A 26,121-nucleotide genomic window follows, 5' to 3' on the forward strand; every position below is an offset into this window, starting at 1 on the left:
GATTGCAGGTATCTCACAGCCACTGCAAATAAGTATGGAAATACAGCCCATTTTCACAAAGGTAACTTGCAACCCTTTACACATTCAATTTTTTGAAGTCAGTTCTCAGAGCATCCTCACAAACCTGGTATTCAGTGTTGTTGGTTCCCTCCCTGCTCAGACAGGCAGAGGTTCCCCCAAATGCTTGATACCCCAAATCTCCCTTCCCACTGCTGGGTGGGGACACAGAGAGCAGGGACAGTGTTTCTGTTTGATGGAAGAGGCTTTGGGGAGCCAGCAGCAAAACATCTCTGGAGTAGGGAGATTCCTCTGCACACCCACGGAACGCATACTGCTATAGAATCAAATTATACAGCATGTCACTTAGAAAACCATGGTCTGTCCCCACTCAGGTCCTCAGCTTAGACACAGCAAAAAGTATGGTGGCTTGTGCAGCCTTGAAATAAATCAGCACCAGTCTGAAATAGGCCATGCTTTCTGATTCACAGTCCCTTTTCCCAGCTATCAGCAGGAGGAGAGGGGTGGGAAGGGATACTTTATGAATGCTGCTCAGTCAGGACAGATTCGAAGGATGTGAGTATACACACTTTTATAGTGCAAGATGAGGGTGGAAGGAGAATCCTGATACCAAAAAAGGAAGTCAGACCTTTGCAATCATTTCAGGAGGGGATGGATTATCTCCACAGTGTTTGGCAAAAAGAATGAAAGCATTTTCAGTTCTCATATTCCTCACCTCTCTTAAGATTTCAAACAAAGCATCACCCCAAAAATACCTAAAACGCATAGTTTTTGTTTCATGAAAGTGGCCGAGACCACAAGTCAAAGTGGTATGACTGTAAACAGTTAATAAAAGGGAACTAGATTGGTTTCTTTTTACACAGTCCTTTGTCCTTTTACCTTTAATAGCAAAATTTAAGTGATCAAAGCCAAGAATTATGATCTTTTTACTTATGGATAGTCTGGAATGACGTATCCAATTTATTTAGTTGCTCATCACAGGTGCTACAAACAACCTGTGTCTGTTCACTTTGCTTGGTGAAATAAATTTTTTACAAAGGTAAAAAAAAATATCAGCGCTATGCAGGAATTTAAATTTATTTACCCTCTTGCAGAGATGGATCCCTCACAGTCAGAGAGTTATTCCACTCGAATATATCAGACTACTTAAACTATAGAATTTGATGTTTAAAAATGAATAAATAGGCTATGCACAAGAAGAACAGCTTCAAATATTAAAGTTCTTGCTGAGAAAAATGTATTCTGTGCACCATAATGGGACTGAGATGATTGCAGAATGGCACACTTTGCCTATAGCTTATTTTCTATATGGAGTACCTGTAATCTTAACAAAAGACAGATAGACAGATAGATATCCAGATATAGTTTAAAAGAGTAAACAGCTTTTACACCCAGTAATCCTTCACACTGTGACTGCCTACACCTGGTTTTGTCTCAATATACTGCTTTTCTGTAAAATGAGGCTGGCTGGAGACACGAAATGACAGCATGAAGATTACAAACAATTTTCCACAAATATTAGCTTAAATATTTGAATTAAGAGGCTTCCAGCTATTTTTGGCCTCTTCATAAGTTTCTCTTTAGGAAATAGATATATTCTTAACTCAAATTAACACAGGTGAAGACAGCAATGCAATAAAGTCAAGATTGCTTTAAAGCCCATGTCAAGTTTGCATAGCTCTGCATCACCAACCTATGTTTTCTAATTACCACCTAACGGTATTGAGTTAAGCTAAAATCCCAGCTCCCCTAATATTTTTTAACTGGCTGACTTAAACAAAAATTACAAAGGACTGTCTTCAGAGAGATTTTACTTTGAACTGGAATTAAAGAACATGGATTCTGTTTGGGTTTTGTTTTCTTTTAGTGAAAACAAGGCGTTTTTGTTCTTTTCCCATTAACAACTGAAGGACCAAGTTGCGTAAGATGCAGGGAAGATTTCAAAACAGAGTTCTTGGATGCTGGTGGAAAACAAACCATGTGCCCTGGTCCCTGCCAGCATGGTGGGGGTGGGCAGTACAGCCCTGTAGGTTTGTTCCCTTGAAGAAGGTAAAATAGCCCCTCTATCTCCTCCCCTGGCCAACCTTGGTGTAAAGCTGATTGCTTTACATCACCCTTGAACTACTGCTGCTTAATACCTTAGAACAGCATTGTTCTCAGCCTACAAACCATTCAGAGATAAAAGAAAAACACCTCCCAATTTGTTTCTTAATGAAGGCTATTTTCTGGTTGACAGCAGCTTTTGCAAATATGCACAAATTGCTCCAAAATTCATTGCTCTCTTCCACATACAACAGTGTGTGCTACAGTCACCACATTCTTTTTTCCTTTTTCCTGGAAAAAAAGCAATGAGCTCCAGTGTAGCAGGACTCCAAAGAAAACCTTCCTACAAATATATATTTACATTTAACAATGGGCATTGTCATTTCTGAACTCACAGAGGCTGAAGTCTAGGAGCAGAAACAAATGTGACTCAAAGCATCTTGACCCAAAAGCTATCCTGACACTAAGAAGCCCCAGGTGGCAATACCCAAACATTTCCTTGCCTGGCTGGTGCTACTTACTGGGAGTGGAAAGAAGACAGGTTGTCCACAGAGAAAAGCATCTGAGTATGAGCTCTTAGCAGCTCCAGCTTTTGGGTCATAGCCCAATCTTCCCTTCTTTTGATTGAGGAACATGCAGCTGAGAAAAGATGTTGGTTTAGTTTTTTTCAAGGGCCAGGAAAAAAACATGCCAATGGTTTGTGTTTTACTTAAAGCAGCAGTTGAGACTTCACAAAGAAAATCTGTGCACTTCTTATTTCTGGTTCAGAGGATTTACATGCTCTTTTTAATGATCTAGGCCTTCAGCAGTGGGGAATGCTTCCCAGTCCCCAGCTTAGTGCTCATGCAAAATTGAAGCACTTTTGAGGCAGTCTAGAGCCTACAGATGAATCTCAATGTGCAGGCAAAAAGAAATAATGGTTGTTCAGCACTTCACAAGAAGAAGAAGGGGAAATTATGAAAAAAAAAAAAAAAAAAAAAGGAATCTATTGAACTTCAAACATCTGGGAAGCCAACCGAGAGCGTCTGAATTTTGAACAGCATGTTTACATTCCCTTTGCATAGTGGAGGGGGGCAGGGAAATGAACAATAAATGGGTTTGTGTATAAATTTATATATAAAAATATACATCAAGTTGTTTATTTTACTGACTTACTGACTTGTATGTGTTATAGATCTAAAATATGTATCTGCACATGTACATATGTACCACATCCACTTTGCATGGCTTTGAGAAGCAGAGAAAACATGAAAATGCCTTATTTCTGTGAACTTGATGCGATGACACAGTTCAGTGGCTGGTGCAGCTATTGTGGGAGCAAGGACAGTCTGAATGTGACACAAGGGGTCACTCGGGAGCCTCCTCAGCAGTGGTTTTCCTATTTTTTTAGTCTGCAATGTGCAAGAACAGCAGGTTGGGGAAGAAGTTTAAGACCCCCATCATTTTTTGCCACTGCTGTTCTGCATGCTGGGGATGGCATTTCACAGCTGACCTGGGTACCTTGAAAAGAAAGAGAAAACTAAAAAGAAAAGAAGAAAAAGGCTAGCAGCTGCTTTCAAAGCAGCTTTGTCCAGTGCGCTGTCAAGTGAAGTGACTTTCTCCAGACAGAGATGAAGCTCTGGGAATTTAATGTCTGCTCCCCCACCCATCATGTTTTCAGGGTTGTGCCAGGGCAGCAGTCAAAACACCAGCTCCTGAACACCAGGAGGTTTTTCTTAGTTCGTAGTGAACAAAGGAATCACGGCAGGAAGGCGTGCAAAGGGGCAGCCCGGTGGTCACAGAAGTCCTTTGGTGTGTACATGTTTCTAGGTACAGCACAGTTCATGATACTCGTCACCTAGAGGGGGGTACCAGGGATGCAAGCAAGTTCCTCTGCAGATCCATGTGACTTGAAAAAAAGACCTTTTAAAATATGTAAGTAAATGCCATCTATAGTATCCCTGTAAGTCTAGCTGCCTCCTTTTACACTTTTTTTCCTAGGTACCCACCGCTCTGAATTCCAATACTAGTTTCCACCTTAGTTGAAAACAAAAGCACTAAATCTAACCCCCAAAACAAACCTGATCCATTTCTAGGCATTGCTGTTCCTCAGGGCTGGCAGTCTTTACTCCTCTTCAGAGGAGAGTGCAGCAACCAACCCAGGTGCAGCATCAGCCTCATTACAAAAACATAATTATACAAGTCACTGGGAACCCAGAAACTGCAATCAACCAACTGAGAGCCTCTCTGAATCAAAACCTGGGAGCGAAAAATAGAAGAGGCTGCAAGGGCTTAAAGACTTGTATTCAGGGGGTAGGAGAGACAGAAGAGTCTGACAAAAGACTCACTTTCTACTCTTACAATCAAAATATGAAGGGGATGAGCAGTTACGAGGAATTGTGAAAGACATTCCAACAAAACCTGAGGAGAAAGAGCTGTAGGTAACCTTGCAGGTGAATGGCAATGCTGCTGCTACTTACCACATCATGCTGCTCATTTATGTACAAATTGGGAATGCAAGGGAATGACAAAATGAATACAGGCAGTGAACCTCTAAAGGCAGCACAAAATTAGATCCTGGACAGGTCACAGCAGCGTGTGATAGGCACCTCTCTTCCCCTTCAGTATTAGCGGTGATTTGGCACCCTACCTGCAGAGCGAAAATAGCCTCACTAAATCTGATCTATGCGCATGGCTTTGCTCCATACAAATGCGCTTTTTTTCCTAAAAAAACATTAAAAATATAAAAAAAGGAAAGGATTTCTCCAATGTAGTTTTAAAGAATAAGAATTCTTCTTCGGATGATGATTTCTCTGCCTAATGAGCTAATAGAGGAAAACATAGAAGATAGCACTCAGGTAACTGAGATAACAAGCTTAGACAGATATCAAGGGAGTCTGGAAAGCACTTGAATGTTTAGCACAGTCAGTAAGACCTCAATGTCTCTAAACGGTGTTAGACCACAGCCACATACCCTGGCTGCATCAGACTGTAACTTGTTTGCCCAGAAGAAAAAGTAAGGTATCATTTTGACCTTCCATTTTCCTGAGTGTTTTCAGGTATTTTTGCGAAGAAACTACAGATCTACTAGTCCTACACATTCTCATACTTAATTAACTGAAGAAACTACACTTACAGGATGCAAATGTTCCTGCCAGGGTGCTACTGAGTGCAGCACTTTTGTTTGACAGCCCACAAGACCTTGGATGTGCTCTTCTTTTCCACCCTGCTCTTCTTTTCTGCCATTACTGTATCCAAGAAACAGCTGTTTTCCATTTAGGCCAGTGGGTGCAGGATGGAGACTAAGCTTTGGGACTCACTTCCAAATCAAGATCACATTTATGAGCCTTTCAGGCATCAGACCACCCTCGCCGCAAGGGCTCCAGATCCCACACAAAGGGCTCAAAAGGAGCTGGGGAACATGGATGGAAAAAAGAAGCATTGCTGTGCAAAGTTGTGGCTAGTCTGAAGCTGTGGTGGGTGGACTGATGTCAAAAGACGTCTTTTGGGGAATTAATGGGATTATGAGTGTGTAACAAAGGGTTTAATGAAGGAAAAACTTGGAGGAGATAGGATATAGACTGGAAATATTCAAGGGGCTATCTTCAAAAGCTTCAGATGCACTAGGCATCCATATTCCTCTTCTAATTAGTTTAAATAACTTTATTTCCTGTCTCAGATTTGTTTTTCTGGAAGCCTACAGGAAACCTCCAGGACAATCAGGCAAACAGCTGCAGATAGGAAGTTAATGCTGCCATAAGAAATGAATAAATATCCTAAAGCTTTTATCTTTTGGTCCCAAAGCACTTTGCAGAGGTAAATAACAGAGACACTGAGTGATTTGCACAGATATGTGGTGAATACACAGAAAATCTGGAATGGGCAAATGACCCTTCCCATGGGCCCATCATTACTCAGAGGAGGAGCGTGAGAGGGATTAACTTACAGGAAGAGTAGCTCCCTCTGTTAGCATGCCTGAGTACCCTGAAGGATAGAGCAAGGCTGGGAGAACATGCCCCAGTCAGATTAGCACCAGGAGCGTTTTTAAGGTCCACTGCTGCTGCATGCAAAAGTGGCTGGGCACACACACCCACAAGAAAAAGATCTGCTGGAAAGGGCAGCAGTAGCAGAAGGACAGGCAGGTCTCAATGGCTATGAACACAAAAAGAAGGTGTCTTGGTCTAAGAGCTGGATGCAGCCTTCCACAAAGGCTTAGAGGGACAAAACCCCCTCATACAACAGTTTGATTAAATAATAAATTATTGTTATGTTAAAGCATATATTTTAAGTGAATACTATACTCAGTTGAGTCTAAACACAAAAACTATCAAGTCTTTTGCAGGCCTTTAAAGAAAAAAATAATTTCCCTGGGCTTGGGGCATGGCTTGGTATTGCCTGTAAGATTTGCTTCCAGAAGCAAATATCTAGTCCAGTGGTCTTATTCTGTTTACAGAAGTTTATTTCCCTTCTTCAGGTATGGCCTGACCTTAGCAATTTCTCCACTTACTTCAACGAAAAACCCCCACTGTTTTAAATGTATGTCCTAGAAAATGGTGGTTCTCTACCTCTCTGTGTGTTTCCTCTGATGCTTCCAAAATGGCTACTTTTTCTGTCCAAATATACTAATTGCTCAAGATAAAAGTGCAAACTTTGTCTTCTTGAAAACACTGTCTGCAGCAGCTTTGTTGATGGGTATTCCCTTGATCTGGGTGAGGGGAAACCACATTCCCAGCAGCTGATTTTGAAGATGCTCTTGCAGCAGTAATGGGCACAGGGCTCCTCTTCCCCAGGAGAGCTGCCTGTCAGGACACAGGGAGCAACAGGCAGAAAGAAGATGGCCCAAGTGACAGCAAAAAATGTCTGCAACTTAAATTTCAAGTAGGAAAAAACCCCTGGGTTTCTCCATATATTTTATGGAAGTAAAGAGCCTGTATTTCCCCAGAGAGTTCCAGTTCTTTGGAGAAACAGAGTTATGTGCTTCATTCTGCACCACCCGCAGCCTTTCAGACCATACGTATATAAGCATGTTTCACTTGCAGCAACCTTCCAAAGAGGGAACAGACTTCAAATTATGGAAGAAAACAGATTGTAGTATCAATTCTAACCCACATCTCAAAACTATTAATAGGAGCATTTGGGAAGAGATACTCAGGCACATTTTTAAATTTCCTTGAAACGAGCTGGATTAGAGCAGAGTATTGAAGGAGCAGAGCTGAAAATTGGCAATACGTTGCTGAGAAATAATTATTTTGTATATGGGTGCTTGATGTCTGTAATGGATTTGATCCAATGATAAATGGAAAATAAAATGTCTTCTGACAATGGCAGAATGAAAGCAATCCTTATTTATGATGTGTGGCTACCCTTACTAACATAACCCCAAGGTATTCTACCTCAGAGAATGAAAATATTGCAGGCTAGGTCTAACTGCAGCATTCAGCATCACTTGTTATCTGTGTAGTGAAGTTCATAGGGACACTGGTCACATTTGCTCGGAAAAATAGCTTTTTCCTTATCTTATGGATTCTTCAAAAATAATACAGAAAATTAGGAGGCTACAACATGTCAAGAAGCAAAAGAGATTAAGTAAAAAAGATGGCCAGAGAAAGAAAATAGCTGTAAGGAAAGGAAGATCTAGGGGTAAAAGAAACGAGTAAAACATTATCCCTCCACATCTCTCCCTGAGCTGTGCTTACTGGTGGATTGGAGGCACTGGAATTTTGTATTTGGGCTGCCAAATTAAGTTCTTCAACGCTGTTATTCAAAGACATGCAATACTAAGAAATAACGGCTTTTCTTTTTTATAAAAAATACTAAGACAAACAAATGCGACTTCTCAAAATGAGAGGCTGTATAATGATCTTTGTTGTACAATCAGAAGTCCCAGCTTAAACAACGTCTGTGACTTTTGTCATTAGGGCAATGCAGCCTTCTAATATGTGGTGTGACAAACACCAAAATAAATGGCTTTCATGAGATGTACACACAGAGAGGAAGATGAAGCCACAGAGCCTTTTGTGCTGGGAGTGATTTTCCTGCTTCTGTACATGGTGCCAGAAGAGCACAGTGACTGTGAAGCTTTCCCCCCTTGGCTGCCTTGGCTGCAGGATCTTGTAAGAGCTCTTTTGAAGGCAAAAGGGCAGATGTCAATCCTTGATCTTTCTGCTGAGAGGGTGATCTATTAAAGACTTGGCTAGCTGGGTATCTACTCCCTCGACAGGCTGCCAAACCCATTGCTTAAGATAACAAACTCCTATTTGCCAGATCAATGCTGACCCTACGGCAAAAGCTCAGTCTCCTTTCGTTGAATCTGCAAATCATCCAAAAATACTTTATTAATTGGGAATGGTAATGGTGGGAACTAAGTGTCAGAATCTCAGTGGCTGTGTAAAGAAACTGAAAAAAAAGAAGTCAGGTTTCTCTCTGAAAAGAAGTGTGTATTTGTCCACTCCAAGTGCAGTTTGATAAACCCTCTTAATCAGACAAAAGTGGGGGGGGGGGGGGGGGCAGTCATCAGCAAACTCCCCAGGCCCTCCTCTCCCTATACATCCCAGCAGAGGAAGACAGACAGTGTAGGCAAACAATAATGCTGGCTGAATTGCCCAATATGTCTATTTAATTAGCACTTTAAGAATCACAAAAGTTTTCTCCTTGCTTGAAGGAGAGAGAAGAACATGTCCCTGGCATTGCAGAGGGCAAGAGGGGGTTTATAGACCATTTCACCTTAATAGTCAAGGAGGAAATGTTGCAATGCATATCCAAACTGGAAAGACAAAAAACCCCTCCAGATCTTTTTCTGCTTTTCTCTTGTACATCACTGGGATGTGGGGTCTGATATAGCAGCATGTAATCCCTCTGTCCAAATGAAAGGGGTGCAAGACACTGATTTTCTATACATGCACAATTCTCTCACCACTGCAGAACCGGCATGCGTGTTTTGGAAAATATTTCTCCATAAAAGCACACATGCAAAGTAAAGTAACAGAATCACAGAATGGTGTGGGTTCAAAGGGACCTTTAAGGTCATCTAGTTCAAATGCCCTGCAATGAACAGGGGCATCTTCAGCTAGATCAGGTTGCTCAGAGCCCCATCCAGCCCGGCCATGAACATTTCCAGGGATGGGGCATCCACCACCTCTCTGGGCAACCTGCTTCAGTGTTTTGCCATTCTCATTGCAAAAAAATCTCTTGCCATAGTCATTTTCAGAGGTACAATAATGTGGAAAATGTGCACAAATTGCTCTAACAATTATTGATGCTACTGAACTTCCTGCCCTGTAACAATGGAATTTTCTTGCCCACAAAAGCACCAGTTCTGCAGGGCGCCTTTTATTTTTGTTGCTGTTATCTTTCATGACAGTCAGCCATAAAATCAAATGTTCCCTCAACAGAACTCTCATATTTGTTTTTTAAAACCAGTGTTCTTATTCTTTCCTACATTAATGGGAAAATATTCCAGAGACATAAAGGCATAAAAAAGACGATGACCTGCCTTGTATTTCACATACATAGGAAATGAAAGAGTCAAAGATGTGCACCAGACGTTTCCAAAGCCCCCATTTGACTTCTTTATGAAAACGCTTAGCTTTTTCCATAAAGAAGAAAAATTCCAGTGAGTCTGAGGATTTAAAAACAGAGTGTAATGATCTTCTCTGTAAAGCCTCTGGTTTCTCAGACTCGATCAGTGTAAAATATTTTGCAAGGCTCTCTCTTCAGGCTAATTTAATTAAATAAAGTGGTACTAGAACACCCTGTCACTATTACGGTTCTCATCCTCTCCAGCCAGACGGCAACAACTCCCACAGAGTCCCCATGCATGTTCTTTACAGCAAAGCTTTACCCACTGTTTAAAAATACCCCACAGTGCAAAGTATATATAACTATTACTCTTATTTTTTGCCTTCTCTCTTTCACAAAGAAAAAAAAAAAACAGAGAAAAATTATATAAATATTTTCCTCTCTAAAAAATTAACCTTCTTAATACATACAACATTTCTATCTAGCATCTCTCTTCAATGAGAGCCTGGCTGCACACTAATTCCATCTTGTGTGCCATTGCTATTGCTGTGCTGTTTTCTCTGGTCTCATCAATGACAGAAACAAATTTGCCTTATGAGAAGAGTTAATCATCTCTACATAGATTTCATTCCTGGGCACAGGCTCAAAGTCCATGAACACATAATCTTTTGCAAATCAAAACCTATTTCTCTCTTTCATGCATCATTTACAATCCCAAGATGATGTACTGCTAGCATCACACCTGTATTTTAGTTCGCTTTCTTCCTGATTACTTGTCCTTTAGAAAAGAAAGCACAAGTGACCTTTACTCCTTTCCTCTCATATTTTATTGTCTGTTTGCCTTGTTTTCCTTTGCTCTGCTTGTCTGTGTAAAGAATTGAAAGCCTGGTTCCAACCCAGCAGCAGAATATCTCCTCAGCACGATCCTCTTTTCATAAGGAGGCAGAACAGAACTGAAGAACAATAAAATACCAGGAAAGAAGAAAGCACAGAGTTTTCCCACAGTTGCTGGATTACACGACTGACCCTGCAGAAACACTGTGTGAGTGAGATCCCTTTGAGCCCCAGGTTACCCATGTGAAGTCTAGACCTAATCTGGTTTGTGGGCAATTTCTCCTGCCTCTCTAACCACAAGCCTGCAGGCAGCAGCAGCAGCACTGTAGGCTTGGACTGCCATCCTTACATCACCCTCTGAGCAGCTCAGTCATTACTGCTGTGCCCTAGGTTACAACTGTACTAGCTAGTCAAAAATCGCGAAAGAAACCAAAATAGTATCAAAAGTGATAGAGTCCAAGGGCTCTGCCAGCCTGACTGGTGCAAGCTGCCAAGCTGGTATCTCCTTCTTCGGGCACCAGAATGAACCCTCACAGTCACTGTCTCCTGCAATTTTTTTCTACAGCTTCATCTGCAGCGAATATATTTTCCTGAGCTTCCGTTGCTTTAAAGAAAACACTATTTTACCACAACCTGAATTAAATTCTTTACCCATTTCTATACCAATTATGTTGCTATGAGCCCTACATTCCAAATCTGCCTACAGGAAGGTGCACAAACGCTGTGACATGCATTAACCAATATTCTGGCAACAACCAGGCTGACTGACATACTTGGGTTTTGATGACAGTTTCGTTTTAACAAGCTATTGGTATGACTAAGTTTGTGGCTCTTGTGCTAATAACCTGATGTGCACAGCTTTGACACCCTCTTCCCCCCACCCAACTCCAGTAGATTATATTAATCTTTAATTGGATATGGTTCTCATTTGCATATAATTGTTGTTGTTTGTTATGCAAAGTATTTGTCCTCTAAAATATTTTGATGTATCTCTTTTAGAGATTGGCCTTTTACACTTGTAGAATGCAGTTTGCTTTATGGCGTCACCAAGTTTTCCCACAATGAGATTTTTGAGAAAAAAAGAATGAATATTTCACCTGTAGTGAAAAATTTTCGTGTTTCTAAATGCTGATGTTCACAAAAGCTTAAAAAATCAACCCAGTCATAGCTCTCCTTCTGTTTGCCCTTCATTCCCTTGGGCCCCCATGGAGTAAAAATCCCTGAAGATGTATTAAGCAACATGAATTTTTTTTTTTTTTTTTTTAGTGTTTCCCCAGCAGTCAACTTGTGGAAAAGCCAATTTTAACAAATGAATATGCAGGCCCCAAGTCTAATACAGACTTGTTTTCTACAGCCTTTCTTCCTACACCCACCTTCTCTTTTTCAAGTGAGAGTACCAAGAAAAGCTTATGCTTTTGATCTCTGTGCAAATAAATGAGCTGAAACAAATAAAACCTGGTTCACAAGAGACTTCCAAGACATCTGGTGGAGTTATTTTTCTAAGTAATTAGACCAAGTGGTGGGGTAATTCCCAAATGGAAAGCACCTTCTTGCTTGGTATCCAGTTATTTCTCAGAGCCATCAAAACAGCCGTAAGTCCTGCTTCTCTCCTTGCATGTGTCTCAGACTCTATTGATTACCAGTCTTCCCAAACACTGCTTTATTACTCAAGTTTTTAAAACCTCCCCCATTTTTTTTTTTTATGCTATGAGGATCCTGTTTTACTTCCATGACTGCTGGTGGGATTTCTGGTATTGACTGAGGAGGGATGCTAACCTACTGTAGTTCTCCATCTAACAGGCTCTATGGAGCAGGCAGAGAAGCGCAATGAATAACAGCCAGGTGCTTGCTCTGGATCAATACACTGCTCTAAAGTGTGCCCAGGTGTCCTTTCTCCTTCTTTCTTGATGAAAACTGATTAAAGTTCTCCTTTTTTTCTCATATCTCCCTAAGAAAACATCATTCTAGTAACAACCCAATTGCTCTTTGACACTTTGGGGAGAATGTGGTTCTTGGGCTGTGACAACAACACAGTGCAACCACTGTGAATTTGTGACACTGGAGAAGTGAACTGGGAGTAGACCTGTCTTAAGAAAGGAATTTCATTTTGTTTGTGCATAGTTCTGGTTTTTTGGTTTCAGACGTGGTCAGGGTGCTCTACACTTCTGTTTCACCAACTGCCCTGGATGCAGACATCACCTCTGTGCTGTGACAGGAACATGTTGTAATGCCAGATATAGAATTCACAGATGTAACGGGAGTAAAGAAAAGCAGCTGCCATATGAAACAGCTGCTTGATTACAACAGTGGGCTTGACATTAATGGTGTTAATTCCCATCCCTTCATGACGTAACACAAACTCACCAGAGGTTTCATCTACTCTCTCGTCCACCACATGGTCCTTCTGATGAACCCACTCGCTGTTGCACTTAAAATAGATCTGTGTGGCTGGGCTTGCTTTGCAGTACAGATTCACGGGCTTGTTCTTCACAATGTAAGCCTCTTCGGGTTCGATGAGGAAGTGGGGCAATGGCTCTGGAGGATCAGATGGAAAAGTTTCTGGAAGCTCATGAAAAAAGTCGTCATCTGTAAAGGGAAAATGAAAGAACCAAAATTCAGCTGGCAGACACTTGAAAAAACTTTGTGTAAATTAAAAAAGGTGCATACTTTTTGAATAAAATGTTTTCTTAGGAGCATCCCTAAACTGAAACTTAGATGCACTATTGTTTCCAGACTTCTTCCAAAGAAGAAAATTGTTCTTTACATCCTGAGCTTTCTTTCCTCTCTGTGATGTGACAGGGATGTGCACATTCACAGTCTGGGATCAGTCCTTTTTTACCATCATTGGCAATACCAGCAATAAAGCTTTGTGTTAAAGCTTGGGAGAGTTGCCTGCAAAGCCATAAAGAGAAATAATAGAAACTTTCGGAGGCTTCAAGGTCACATTTTCAATAGTGACTTATCGCACTGCGTAATCAGGTGCGTGCAATAGCTGCTGGCAGCTGAGGCTGGTCCAAATAGGAAATAGCACCTTTTGTTTCAGATGAGCAATTTGAAATCTGCTCTAAGGGCAAAAGACTAAATGCAAGTCCAGTCTGCACCTGTTTGTTCATACTCTGACTCTCCTGCTAAGACTGCTGATGAAGGTGCCAAGCTATGCTTTATTTACTCTGTCTGTAGTCCATTGGCCTGGGCAGTCTTGCTATGGAGAGGACAGAGGACGTGGGAGCTGGGACATGGGGCAGGGCAGCTGTGACATGGTGACATTTTGGGCTAACACGGACACATGCTATTGAGATAAGGAACCTCAGCACCTCTCTGGTGCTGCTGGTAAAGAATAAAGTCAATGAACGAAATCTGGAGAAAGAGGAAAACAATCCATCGTGTGGGAGGCAAGACTGAAAACACCGAATGTGTCTACCTTCCTTTCTCCCTCTCTCTTCACAAATCCTCTTTTACAGCCTCTTTTACATCCCAAAGGGGCAGAGGAAGTCTTCCATATCAGACAGCACCAAACTCATTGGAGAATAACCCTCTCACCATTTCTCTCCCCACCTTCCATCAGAGCACAAGAACACCCAAGAGGCTCTGAGCAGCAAAGCAATGGGGGGGGGAGGGGGGGCAACTCCTGACAGATCCACCAGCATCAAGCTGGCAGTTCTGAAAGCCTCATTCAATCTCCCCTTTCTACCTCTGACGCAGTTATCCTTATACCTAGTGATGGATGCTGATGCTGATCAATAAAACACCTCGGAACATCCAACTGAAAATACTGGCAGGCTATCTCCTCCCTGCCAGTCTTCATGAAGATGAAATGCTAGACGGCTCCCTCCCCGAACCTGAGACTTCCCTGTGCAGGCCGTGTCCAGAATTACAAGGGGCATGACTCTCCTTCCAGATACTGCTTTTCAGAAAGACAAGAAGGAGCAGGGACACATGAAGGAGAGAGGGGAAGAAGGTAATATTGTACCCATCCATGCTGTATGAAGGTAAACTGCATGTCTTTATCAGTGATGGGAATACCTTACAGAGTAAATCATTTTGTGAATCTCCCAAACTGTTTATGAAGAGAACACATGTTCACCTTTTTTTTTTCATTTTTATTTCCTACCCTCCCCTCCCCCCCATATTAATTTAAAAATACTCCAGTCCTTCTCAGTGTCTCATTTTATAAGGAGTATCAGGCCTGACTCACTAATGCATCACTCCCTGAGAGTTAATAGAAGGGAACTGGCTCAAAGATAGAAAAAAGGGCCAATAAATAAGGCCTGACATTTTTCTAGCAAAAGGAAAATCTCTGACCAACTATAACACTTCAATTTCCATCTCCAATTAATCATTTCCAGAGACTCAAATTAAATTTAACTTTTTTAACATTTTTCCATACTTCCTTTTATTTCTGCAGTTTCCTTTTCACTCTGACCACACCAGCCTCCTTCTTCTGCTATCCTATTTCCTCTCATCATTAGGTATTTCTTCCTTGCTCCATTTTACTCCCCATTTTTTTCCAAAAACAAAGATGAGTTACAGTAAGTTAGCAGGAGTCCTCATGTGATTTCATGACCATGGGACATGTCTGAACTGAATCAAGAGGAATTTTGGCATTCCTCATCCCCTTCCATGCACACGTCCCCTCTTCCCCTCTCCCACATGCCGCTCTGTAGACATCCACAACACAGAAACATTAGAGATGAATCATTTCCCCTGAATTGCCACAGGACGTATCTTTTTCTTCTGGTCATTTAATTGCAAATCAGCAAGCAGACAGATGGAAACTAACAAAGCACACATATGTTTTATAATTAAACAAGTACTGCTTCACTAATTTCTGGTGACTGGAAGAACAAATGTATTTATTTTCAGCACTAAATTTCTGCACATTATCAAAGGCAATAATGACAATGCCTGACCAATTAACTGCACCTTATCAAAGACAACTAGCAAGTCTAAAAGGAGGGATCAGCAAGCTGCAAAAAAGAAACAAGGTTGTTTTCAAAATTATTTCTTTAATCAGCCTGGAAAACCTGTGTGGGTTTTGGCTTTTCCTTCTGAAGGTAACTACTTCTAAAGTTTAGATATTATTTGTATGTATTCAAAGTACTGCCCAGCACATTACAATCTAGTCTCCCATTTTGGTTGTGGTGATAGCTGCTTCTCTCCACCAACCTGGCATCCTGCAGTCAGGTACAAGCCTGTTTTCTTACTGTCTTCTTGCTGTGATTCCTCCTTACTCTTCTTGAGCAATAATAAAGCTCAGCTTTATTTTTCCACACTCTTTCTCATTTCTATCAAGAGGCATCTGAACCACTCTTAAATGTTAGGGATATAGATGGAAACCATTCACAAACTGTCGCACAAATAGTGCTCAAAGGCTGCCATGTCCCTGGAAACTGGCATTTAAATCTGTCAGTTTCAGAAAAAAATTTAAGATAGTAGCTAAGGGGTTTTTTTCTTTTTAAACTTGAGAATGCTCGTTCAATCCTTGCCCTCATAATGCTGCTGTTAATAGCAACAATAGTGGTTTTTTATAGAGCAGTTTCTCAAGAGGAACATATAGATTATCACCACGACTGGGTTTGGCAGAAAAAAAAAAATAGCACTCCCACTGTAAAGCTAATCCTCCCTCCACTAGCACTGAGGGACCCTTGCTCCTGCTTTTCACTGCTGAAAGGTAACAGGTGGCTTAATCAGCCTGTGTGAACCACAGCAGGAAGTCATTGGTGTTCCCAAAGAGATGGGGTCAGGTGCTGCAGGGAGAAAAAGCACCCCTCCCCTCTCATGAAGGCACACCAGCTGCCGCCAGCTGAAGTGGCAGGATGGTGGTTGACAGGTAGAGAGGGTGTGCAGCCCCAGTTCCCCTGTGCCAGGCTGTGACTTGCTTCTCAGGATGAGAATCTTTTGAGGAGGAAGAACCTTAAATCCCCTCATGATGGCTTGCACATCACACCAGGCACAGCTGTGTCACAGCTTGGACAGCCAGCCAATCCAGCTGCTGATCTGGGACAGGGTTTTAAGCCATCAACCTTAACACACATCTTGGAGCCCAGTCTTGCATTTCATTTTTTGAATTACAGTGATATGCTGTTGTGCTTTCATTGTAATGCTCGCAGCAACATGCAAGAATAATTATAACATTAGTGTAATTATATAGCGAAATATTCCTAAAAATCCAACACAGAGAATGTCAATGTAGGACATTTGACTGTGCTGGGATTTTTTGCAGTTCTTTAGAGAACAAGATCTGGTAACACCAAAGCAGTCTAACAAAATTATGTTTCCATGAGGACACAGTTTCTGACAACTGAATAAACACTTCCATTAGTTTCTCCTGACCAGCTCTACTTAAACACAGGACATTCCTCTCTCCATACAAAAACCAAACTCTGATTTAGATTTTTCAGGGGTGATTTTGTTATAACCGTGAAGCCTCTTGAGCCAGTTTCTATAATTTGGATGGGGGTTGCCTCTCACTGTGTGCTCCATTGCTATATGAGGGGATAAATCTTGCCTGAGACTTTGATCTGCGTCTTCCTGACAGTTATCGCTGGTTATTTAAAATGTTCATCTCCCAATGGTGCAACAAAGCAGCAAACTTTATAACTCTCTTATTTAACTCTCCTAAGTAGCTGGACATTTTTTTTCTTTTGTCTGGAGGAAAAAAGCTAATTAAACCATTTGGGAGTGATCTGGGAGTGTAGATACAAACAAACACTAAAAATTCACATACTTGATTTCCAGTCATTATGACAATGTCATGTGCAGCAAGTTCCCCTTACAACCTTGATCAAACACAAACACAAGACACACATTGTTATCCCCTGTTGTAACAAATCCCCTTCTGTGCTCAGTAACTTTGAGCTGCAAATTTACTTCTGCAGTATGCCACATTCATCTTTATTTTCACATAATAAAGTGTACAGCCCATCTGTTGTTATTGACTGATTTATATTAGCAAGACAAAAGACCTGATTAATGGTACTGCTAAACTGGTTCCAGTCATGCAATTCATTCATATTAAGAAAATAATTTTTTTAAAAACCACTTTAATATATAAACTTCGTTTGGAATTTTTATTTTAGTTGCTGGCCCAAATACAGATACACTTCTTTATTTGCCTTCTGTAGTATCTGGCAACTCTGCTTTTTAAAAGGAAGGTCAAATTCCAATCTATAGGAACGGGGGAAATGCCACTGAAATCAGCATTAAGACAATCTGGCATGGGCTGTCACATATAGGAGTTTTAGCTTAATTTTAGTTCAGTTTTCTTTTAAGGTAAAACAAATCTTTGCCTAAGTCAGGAACCTTTTGATGTTAGGAAAGGTGTTTATTCTTTTCATGCATTTGCCTCTAAAACTGTACATGTTATATCTCTCCATGCATAACAAGTGAAAAGAGATTTAATGGTATATTTCCCCTTTTATGGATTAGTATTCCTGCTCTAATCTGTGGCAGGAAAATATTGTGCTCCGTACAGCAATCTATTCATCTCTAGATCACTAGTTTTATTACTATATATGAAGCTTTAATTCCCATCAACCCAGCATATAACTCAGTACGTATCTGAACTGCGAGACTTGAACTATTATTGCTTAGATGATAATATATTGGACCATTATCTCTTCATGTGAGACCTGAAGCAAATTCTTCTCAAATGGAATTTACTTCAGAATGATTCAAGAGCAATTTAAAATGAATGGCTGCAAAGTTAATTCTATTTGCATTTGGATGCCCATCACTTGGCATGATCATTCCCTGAGTGTTGCAAGAAAGGCAGCTGGAGTTCACTGTATGGATGGGATTTCTGTTCAGGTTTTAATGTTATGATTAAAAAGCTTTCTAGAGCAACAAGTACTGTTTACTGTGAAATTAACAGCAGGTGCTAGCTCAGCCAGACAGCTTATCAGGATGGAGGCAAGGGTTTGGATTACAGTGCACACTCTTTCAGGAAAGGAAAATTGCTCGGCTGGAAGCCCTTTAGTTGCAGGGTTTTCTATCCTCCTAGGAAGGGCATGCAGTGCCACCAAATGGGAAGCAAGGAAGCAAAAAATACTGTATGCCACAGAGCCTGCCTCCACCTTACAGGACCGTAACACCATGGAGCTGTGAATCCAACATAAGGCCAAGCCAAATAAAAATTAGGAGAAAACAGGACTTTTTCTAAGAATCATTTATGAATAGTTTCCATACCAAAAGGCCCTCTCAACCCTGCCTCAGCCCTGGAGACCACACAAGGACAGAGAATGGGCACAGCAAAGTGTAGCCTGTGCCCTGAAAGAGAAAGCACATTTTCCTGCCTTGACCTGGGGAGAAGGAGAGTGGCTTTCTCAGCCCTTACCTTCTGTCAGCCCTGCCTGTGGGTGACTGCAAGGTGAGCATGCAATAAGGCATTCACTCCTTATTCTTCAGCACTTCAAAAGGGGAAGGTATCCCCAAACAGCTCAGGAAGACCGTAATTTTGCAACAGCAAAATATTTTGGCCAGCCTCAGAGGCTGGCATCCGCTTGCTTGCTTGTAGCAGTATTCACTTGCAGGCCTTTATGTGCCTAAAGATGAGGCTTGGTTTTGCAGCAGCCCACAAACCAGATGCTTGCTGAACTTTGCTGGACCCTCCTGGGAGCAAGGCCAAGGGAATTTCTGACTCAAATTTACTGAGCACCCACAAAATTAAATGCTCTTTTTGTCAGGGAAGGCAGAGTGCAGGCACAGTCTGGGAGAAGTGACAGAGAAATCGATAGGGCATGCAATGTTCATCTTTTTTGGGTGACTTCAGTCCAGAAACAGAATAAATAAAGACTACAAAGAGGAATTAACTTTCCCTGCACCTGCAGTAGCTCAGTGAAGACCGCTCCTAGCACATCTCAGCGTAACAACACATCCCCAGGAGGTCAAACCCAAGCTTTGCATGCACTTAAAGAATGAAGAACATATCCACTGAGTGGCTACACATCAGAAGGCTACTGGGCAAAAGTCTCCCCCTCAAACACAGGAACATCAAAGAAAAGCCAAATGCATCCTTTCCTATCCTTCTGTACCCCTAGCAAAAAAGGAACTTTCACAGCAGCACAGGAATCAATACTTGATCCATGGTCAGCCACAGGCACCAACCTGGAGCCCTTTCAAAAACCCAGGAAATGGGCATCTCAGACATCTGAAATACTGGATTATTGGCTCAACTAAAGAGCCCAGGAAGGAGGTTTCTGTTGTTTGGAGACAGGTCTACTATACAGACCATCCTAAATGAGTAAGCCTAGCAATACCTAATACAGTAAACGTGCTTGCTATGTCCACCATACCCCAACCAGCCTTTCTCAGAAAGCTGTGAAGAGCTGAAGGGGAGAAGAAAGCACCATGCTTTCCCTTTTAACAGCAGTGCACAGTCTGCCATTAGACTGGGGGACTGGGAAAAAGCTCAAAGGCAGGGAGATTTCACAAAGAATGCAGCCAACTGAGTGGCTGCTGGTGCTCCCCCTTGGGAGCCCTGTGAGTAGTGGAGCCCTCTCCGGTTGTGTCCTTCTCTTTGTGCTCCTATCTTATGTGAATGCTGCATGCTCAGATATAAAGCCAAGGGCAGAGGAAGATGAAAGAATAAATGGTTATCACTCAGCCACAGGCAATGTGGACACTGTGCAACCACGCTGCCTATAGCACTCAGTGTGCTCTCCATCACCCCTGCTTTGACGGCACCATCTCCTCTCAGCCCGGTGCTCGGAGTACATCTTGCCTGGCTTACCCTGGTAAACTGCACTGCTGTTACCCAACAACTAATTCCAGTGGAGTTTAATCTGATTTGCACCAGCGTAAGGAAAAGGAGAATCACACTTAGATGAGGGAAACACTGACTGTACCACCTTTATAAAGAGTTTTGCAAGTTATATCTTACTGTTGGGGAAAAAGGCATCTTCCCCCAGTTTGTTTAATTCATAATTATAATTAAAGTTTCTGCTTCTCTTGAAAATTTAACATCAACCAAATGAGAGGAAAATTGAAAACAAAACTCCTAGTGCTCTGTAACACAGAGAAATTTTTTATACATCCCACTGCTAGTCCAAGACAAAACCTGCAGGTATATATGTAGACATGACATTTAAGGTTCTGTATCCAGAATGTTACCATTGCCCTGAGACAAACTCTGTCAGACTACCAGCTGCTGCCTAAACATGCAAGAGATGGTTCAGGTACTCATCAGCATTGGACTCAGCGTAGGAAAATGCCAGAACATGGTAAGATTTCATGCAAGGCAATTGAAAATACTTTCTGTTGGTGCACATGAATAGCACCAAGCTGTTCTTTGAGCAACAAGGTTTATGAGACTTGTTCTCAATATAAGAAACTTAATGCAATAATCTGCAAGCACTACTTCCTGTGAGTCGGCCTAACCATATAAATAGATAAAAAAGGCTGGAGGCAAATCATCAGGGGGTGAGGCTGACTTATGAGCACTGAGAGCGTGAAATGTAAAGTGAAGAGGCAAAGGCTCTGTTTCTTTGCTGAGTCACATCCCTCTTTGCAAAATATTCATTACTTCTGATGCAAACTCCTTGGGCTTGTACAGAGCTACTGGATAAGGTTGGCTCAGTTACTGTGCCATGGCTCTCAAAAGGACAGCACTTGAAAATAAAGTGCTTGACAAGCAGCAGATGACATCAGTGACATTTCATGGTGATTATCCTGTGGAAGATTGCTCGCTCCTTCTACTTCCAGGGTTGCCAAGCACAGAGAAGTGGTTGAGTCACCATCCCTGGAGATATTTAAAAGACATGTAGATGTGGCACTTAGCAACATGGTTTAGTGGTGGATTTGGCAGTGGTGGCTTAACAGCTGGACTCTATGATCTTAGAGGTCTTTCTCACCTAAACTAGTCTGTTAATGTATGATTTGTTCAAAAATAATAAAATATTCATGCTTTAAAAAAAAAAGTGGGTTACAGACTATCTCCACAACTTTGTCCACAACTCCATCTCCTTACTCCATCATGTAACGAACTCACAGAGAATAACATGCAAGTGTTACTTAGCCGAGCACACACACCGTATTCTGCAAGTGGGAGCTACAGGTGTTTAATCTGCTTGGAAAATTAACACAGCTCCTGTTAGATATGGTTGTGCTTGTAGAGTTCAAGCCTATTGTTGCTAGTTGTGTCTTCTCTGATACAGATGCAACATATGAACAGCAGAGAAACTTCAGTGTCAGCCCACGAGGTTTGGTGTTGTCCGTCTTAAGCATTTTTCATTTGGGATTCTAGCTTGGGATGGGTCTGTGTGATGGCATGGGATCCCCTCCTAACCACCTGCAAAGCAAAGTCTAACTTGAAACATTTCTGCCCCAGCTGCCATTAGTGGTCGTAATGGTTGACACAAGGTCAGAAATTATGAAACCTCTGAGGAGCATCATTTCCTCTTCAGTGTTAGGCTTCACTTCCCTTTGACACATTAGTCCTGAAGCACCTCCAGGCTCTTGACCCCTCCTTTAACCCTGATAACTAATTAAAGATGGACAAGGCTTAGGCTAAAATACTTTTTGTTAAACCTATTCATTCTCAAGTTCCCTTCAGGCACTCTTTGTCACACAGGACAGAGCCTGCCATATTTACATGAACATGAAAGAAAGTGCCTGTTACAATAATACAAAAAAATCTCCTTTTACAAGACACGACAACCTTTGTAGTTAGATGGTAGAATGCATTTTACAGGACATAAAATATATTCTCAACACATACTGGAAACAAGTTTCCTGGGTATAGTCCAAAGCATACAATTCAGGGAAAATCCAAGGATAATTGACTATGTACACATTTTTAGAATTAGAAGTTCAGACTCAGATCATTTATCTGACTGCTATGTCAACAGTCCGAACATGGTGTCCCAAACATGATAACCAAATGAAAAACTGATCCCACCTTTTCTCACGCTCTTAAGTCTCTATCATGTACTGGAAACAACGACAGAGCTCAGGCTAGAGCCATCAGCCGCAGTCAGATGGATTTATGGCCAGTGGCAAATCATATTACACAGCACAAGTTTGTTTAATAGAAAGAAATCTGTGTGCAATGCATTTGGCACAACAAAAGGAGCTCTATACTGCTACCTTGAGTGAGGATCTGTAAACGAACGCGGCACTTTACATATACTTTCTCTGCCTTTTATGTTGTTTCATATTAATAATTAAGCTTGCTTCTTGCATCAGTATGTTAGGGTCAAAATGTCAACCCTTTGTTTCTAGCAAGAATGGTTATTTTTATCCTTACTTTTCCCATTTTTAAAACTGCAGGAGAGCTTTGCTCCCGGTTTTGTAGCGCTTTCAATGAAAGCATTTTTGTTTCATCAAAAAGAGATGATCCAGAATCACATGATTAATAAAACTGAGATCTAGTGGGATGTTATGGATCCTGATTTCATGAGCTATCTGAAGTGTATAGTTAATCTAGTTAGCAGGATCACTCCATCTCAGAAAAACACAGGACACTTGACCACACCTAATAATAGCTCAGTCGCATGGCCACCTGGTTAAGGTGTTGAGCTGAGACCCAGGGGATATATTCTTGTGTAACCTTGGGGAAATCTGATTTGTCAGGTTCAGGGTCCCCTCTGCAAAATGGATGTAGGAGCTTAATAGGTAGCACTCTTTGTTCACTACCTTCAAACTGAGCAAACAGCTCTGGACTCCGATGCTTCCTTCAAAATTTCTCTGAAATACCTGCCAGCACGATTTGCTAAAGAGCCAACAGTTACACAAAGGATCACAAACAAATCTGTGTTTATAAAATGACCAGGGAACAAAGTCTGCCTATCCTAAAGCTGATGCAAAGTTTGCCACTGGTCTCCCTTTGCATCAATGGATTGGGTGCTGGCCTTGGGTGCTCTGAAGGGCTCTCTCTGGGGGCTGGGGGAATCCTGCTGTCCTGAGACTAACATTAGTCCTCATGAATATCTACATACTCGCTACTTCTTTTCATGGATCTTAATGAAATTAGTATTTGCCTGGTGCTGGTTACCTAATTTCATCCCCAGCAAATTTTTCAAGAACCATAAATGATTTCGTATGAGGCTGATTTATCCCAGCAGAAGTCCAAATTGAATTAGAAATCCATTAGCTAGATTCTAAGCATGAGCTTCTGGGGAGAAGGGGAAAGGAAGGGGGGGAACTTGGGAATCTGAATACCAGATGTGGAAAAGGGGAAAAATCCTTAAACGAAGTAGAGAAAGAATAGAAAAGATAAATATCTTCCTATTGAATTAAGCACCCAGGTATTTACAGAGCCAGATGGAAAAACACAGATTATTGCCTAGCATCAGAAATATGACTCAGACATTTATTTATTTATTTTGACTAGCAATTGATTTTGTAAATACGTGAGACTTTGTAAGCAGATGAAAAACTCTGGTTCACTTGAATATTATAGTTTCCATCATGAAAACACCAACAGATTGTGTGTACTACATATACTAATAAAGCTAATAATGAGCTGTTCAACCAAATCTTAATACAAAATAATCAAAGGCATTCCTCCCTCTGAGGGAAAATGAAAGCAAAAAAGGTTTATTTACTTTGGAAACATACAGGACAATTTAATCAGCTATCGTCTTCCATTCAGAGCCTGTGGATGGTGTATCTCATTGAGCACATGTTTATTTGCACATGAACATATCCTCTCCTCTTGCCACTCTACCCTTGCTGAGTAGACTCAGCAAAGGAAGGATGACAGAAGGAGAATGCTGCAAGTTCATTGGGATTAACATCCAGCCTATCATTTTCTAAAGCTGGAAGCTATGATGGACAGGGCCCACGAGGGGAAACTGCACTACAGTCCCTCTCATTTGAGTTACAGAAACAGTCTGCATCCACACAGTTCTTTCAGAAATTGGTTACAGACTGGAAATTTTCCCCTGCAGTGGCTAATTTCATTCACACTCGTTTCTTAAGTCCTGCTGATTTCTTACTCACAAGCTCTCTAGCAATTACAAACCAATAAAATCTTAACATTCAAAGAGAAGCCTGACACAGCAGTCTCCTGGCTTTGGTGTGCTTCCAACGCAAACTTTAGCTTAAGTGTCTGTGAACTATCACCCTTTCCAACATCAGGAGCACGCAGGACAGCTCAAACAGAAGTTGTTGTGACCAGAGAGCAAACGTGCAGTGCCTATGGGAAGCTCTGACACGTGCCATCAGACTTCTGAATCCCAGCTGGTAAAACTCCTGTACCTGCAAAGTGCATGGTCACCCTTCCCAGGCAGCACCCTACCCTTTGCCTCCAAATATTTTCAAGCTCTCTCCATGGACACTATCAAAAAAAAGGAGGGGGGAAAAAAAGGAAAGGAAGTCTTCTGAATACTCAGTGATCAAAGTTATGACTGGAAACGACAGCTGAAGTCGAGAAATCCCCAGAAAGTGCTGAGAACAGATCCCGCACTGAAGTTTTATGGAAAGACAGTGTAAATGTTTGGAGACCAGCAGCTGAAGTTTAACCCCTGAATCTATGGATCACACACTGACTTGCTTCCCTCCCTTATCTCTGTTTAGTTCCTTGTCTGCTACATCCATTTTTAATGTAAGCATCCTAGAGGAACTGCTACCTTCTGATAACATGATGTCAACAGAAAATGCCACTGGAACTGGGGCTTCAGATCCTGTAAAACAAAAGCTACCAAGTTACATTGCTGTTTCTCAACGGTGCTGTGAATTGGTTTGGACAAAATCAGGAGCACTCTGAAACTCACCCCACAGGTCAGATAATAACAGTACTGTGTTTCAGTAGCTGAAAGTACACAGCAGAAACGGAGGGAAAGGGCGGCTTGGAGTGTCTCTGGCTCAACAGCCTCTAGCAGCAGGGATAACAAACACTGAGACACATCCACCTCTGTCTTGCAGATGCCACAGGAGATAACACACTGCACAGCATGCAGGATAACAGCATTTAGCCAAACTGTCTCTTTAATCTGCACTGCCTGGATTGGGACACAGGGGCATTTATACCTTTGTTGACTCCCTTGTGCCTAAGAAAGTGGTATCATTCAGCAATGGTGCAGATTATTCCAAGAAATTGCGTTTTTCTGTATCTCAGTCTAGTCCAAAAACTATAAATCTCTGAGGTTTCAACTCCCTCAGCACAAGCAAGTGTGCTGCCTGTGCTACAGCCTTGGCCCCAACAAGAAGCAAATAGATTCTTTTGGTTTTGATTTTTAAAATACAGATCTGCATTGAAAAAGACAGAACAGCAGTGTTAATGAATGAATCCAAAACATAAAGAAACACTGGAGAGGAATAATGGAAATGCAATTAAGTTGTAGGCTTTACTGGGCATGTTTTGTGCTGCTGTATCATATTTATTTATTCAGCACTCCTCAGCAAGTCAGCTCAAAGCTAGGGAGCAATGAATCAGTGCTCTAATCTCCCTTTCCATCATCCCCAGCCTTTGTGAGGAAACTGATATCCAGCCCCAGATGAAACTGTTGAGTTCTAATCACAAACACCATCACTACAGAAACACACACCTAAGCTATCTCTCTGATTTTAGCATAAGACATACGTATTTAAATTCCACTTCAGTTTTCTCATTTCTTTCTTCATCCCTTTTCTTAAGTTTTCTGTCATGTCTTTTCTCCCCCCATTTTTATCTACTTTCTTGCCTCTAGGCTCTCTATGCTTTTTAATTTTTTTTTTTTTTAAACCACATCCCTCCCATTCTTTTTTTTTTTTTTTTCAAGTACAGCAAACCTGACTGGTCCGGAATCT

General features: G+C 41.4%; 1 protein-coding gene across 1 annotated transcript in view; it reads right to left on the minus strand.

The window, feature by feature from the left end:
• UNC5C (unc-5 netrin receptor C) overlaps positions 1-26,121 on the minus strand; it is a 252,492-nt gene that overhangs the window by 80,406 nt on the left and 145,965 nt on the right. The window contains exon 3 of the mRNA XM_039550969.1: positions 12,757-12,978. Coding sequence (XP_039406903.1) covers positions 12,757-12,978 — 222 coding nt within the window. The remainder of the gene's footprint in view (positions 1-12,756; positions 12,979-26,121) is intronic.

Source organism: Corvus cornix, chromosome 4 (assembly GCF_000738735.6).
Source record: "Corvus cornix cornix isolate S_Up_H32 chromosome 4, ASM73873v5, whole genome shotgun sequence".
In the NCBI taxonomy this organism is placed as follows: Eukaryota; Metazoa; Chordata; class Aves; order Passeriformes; family Corvidae; genus Corvus; species Corvus cornix.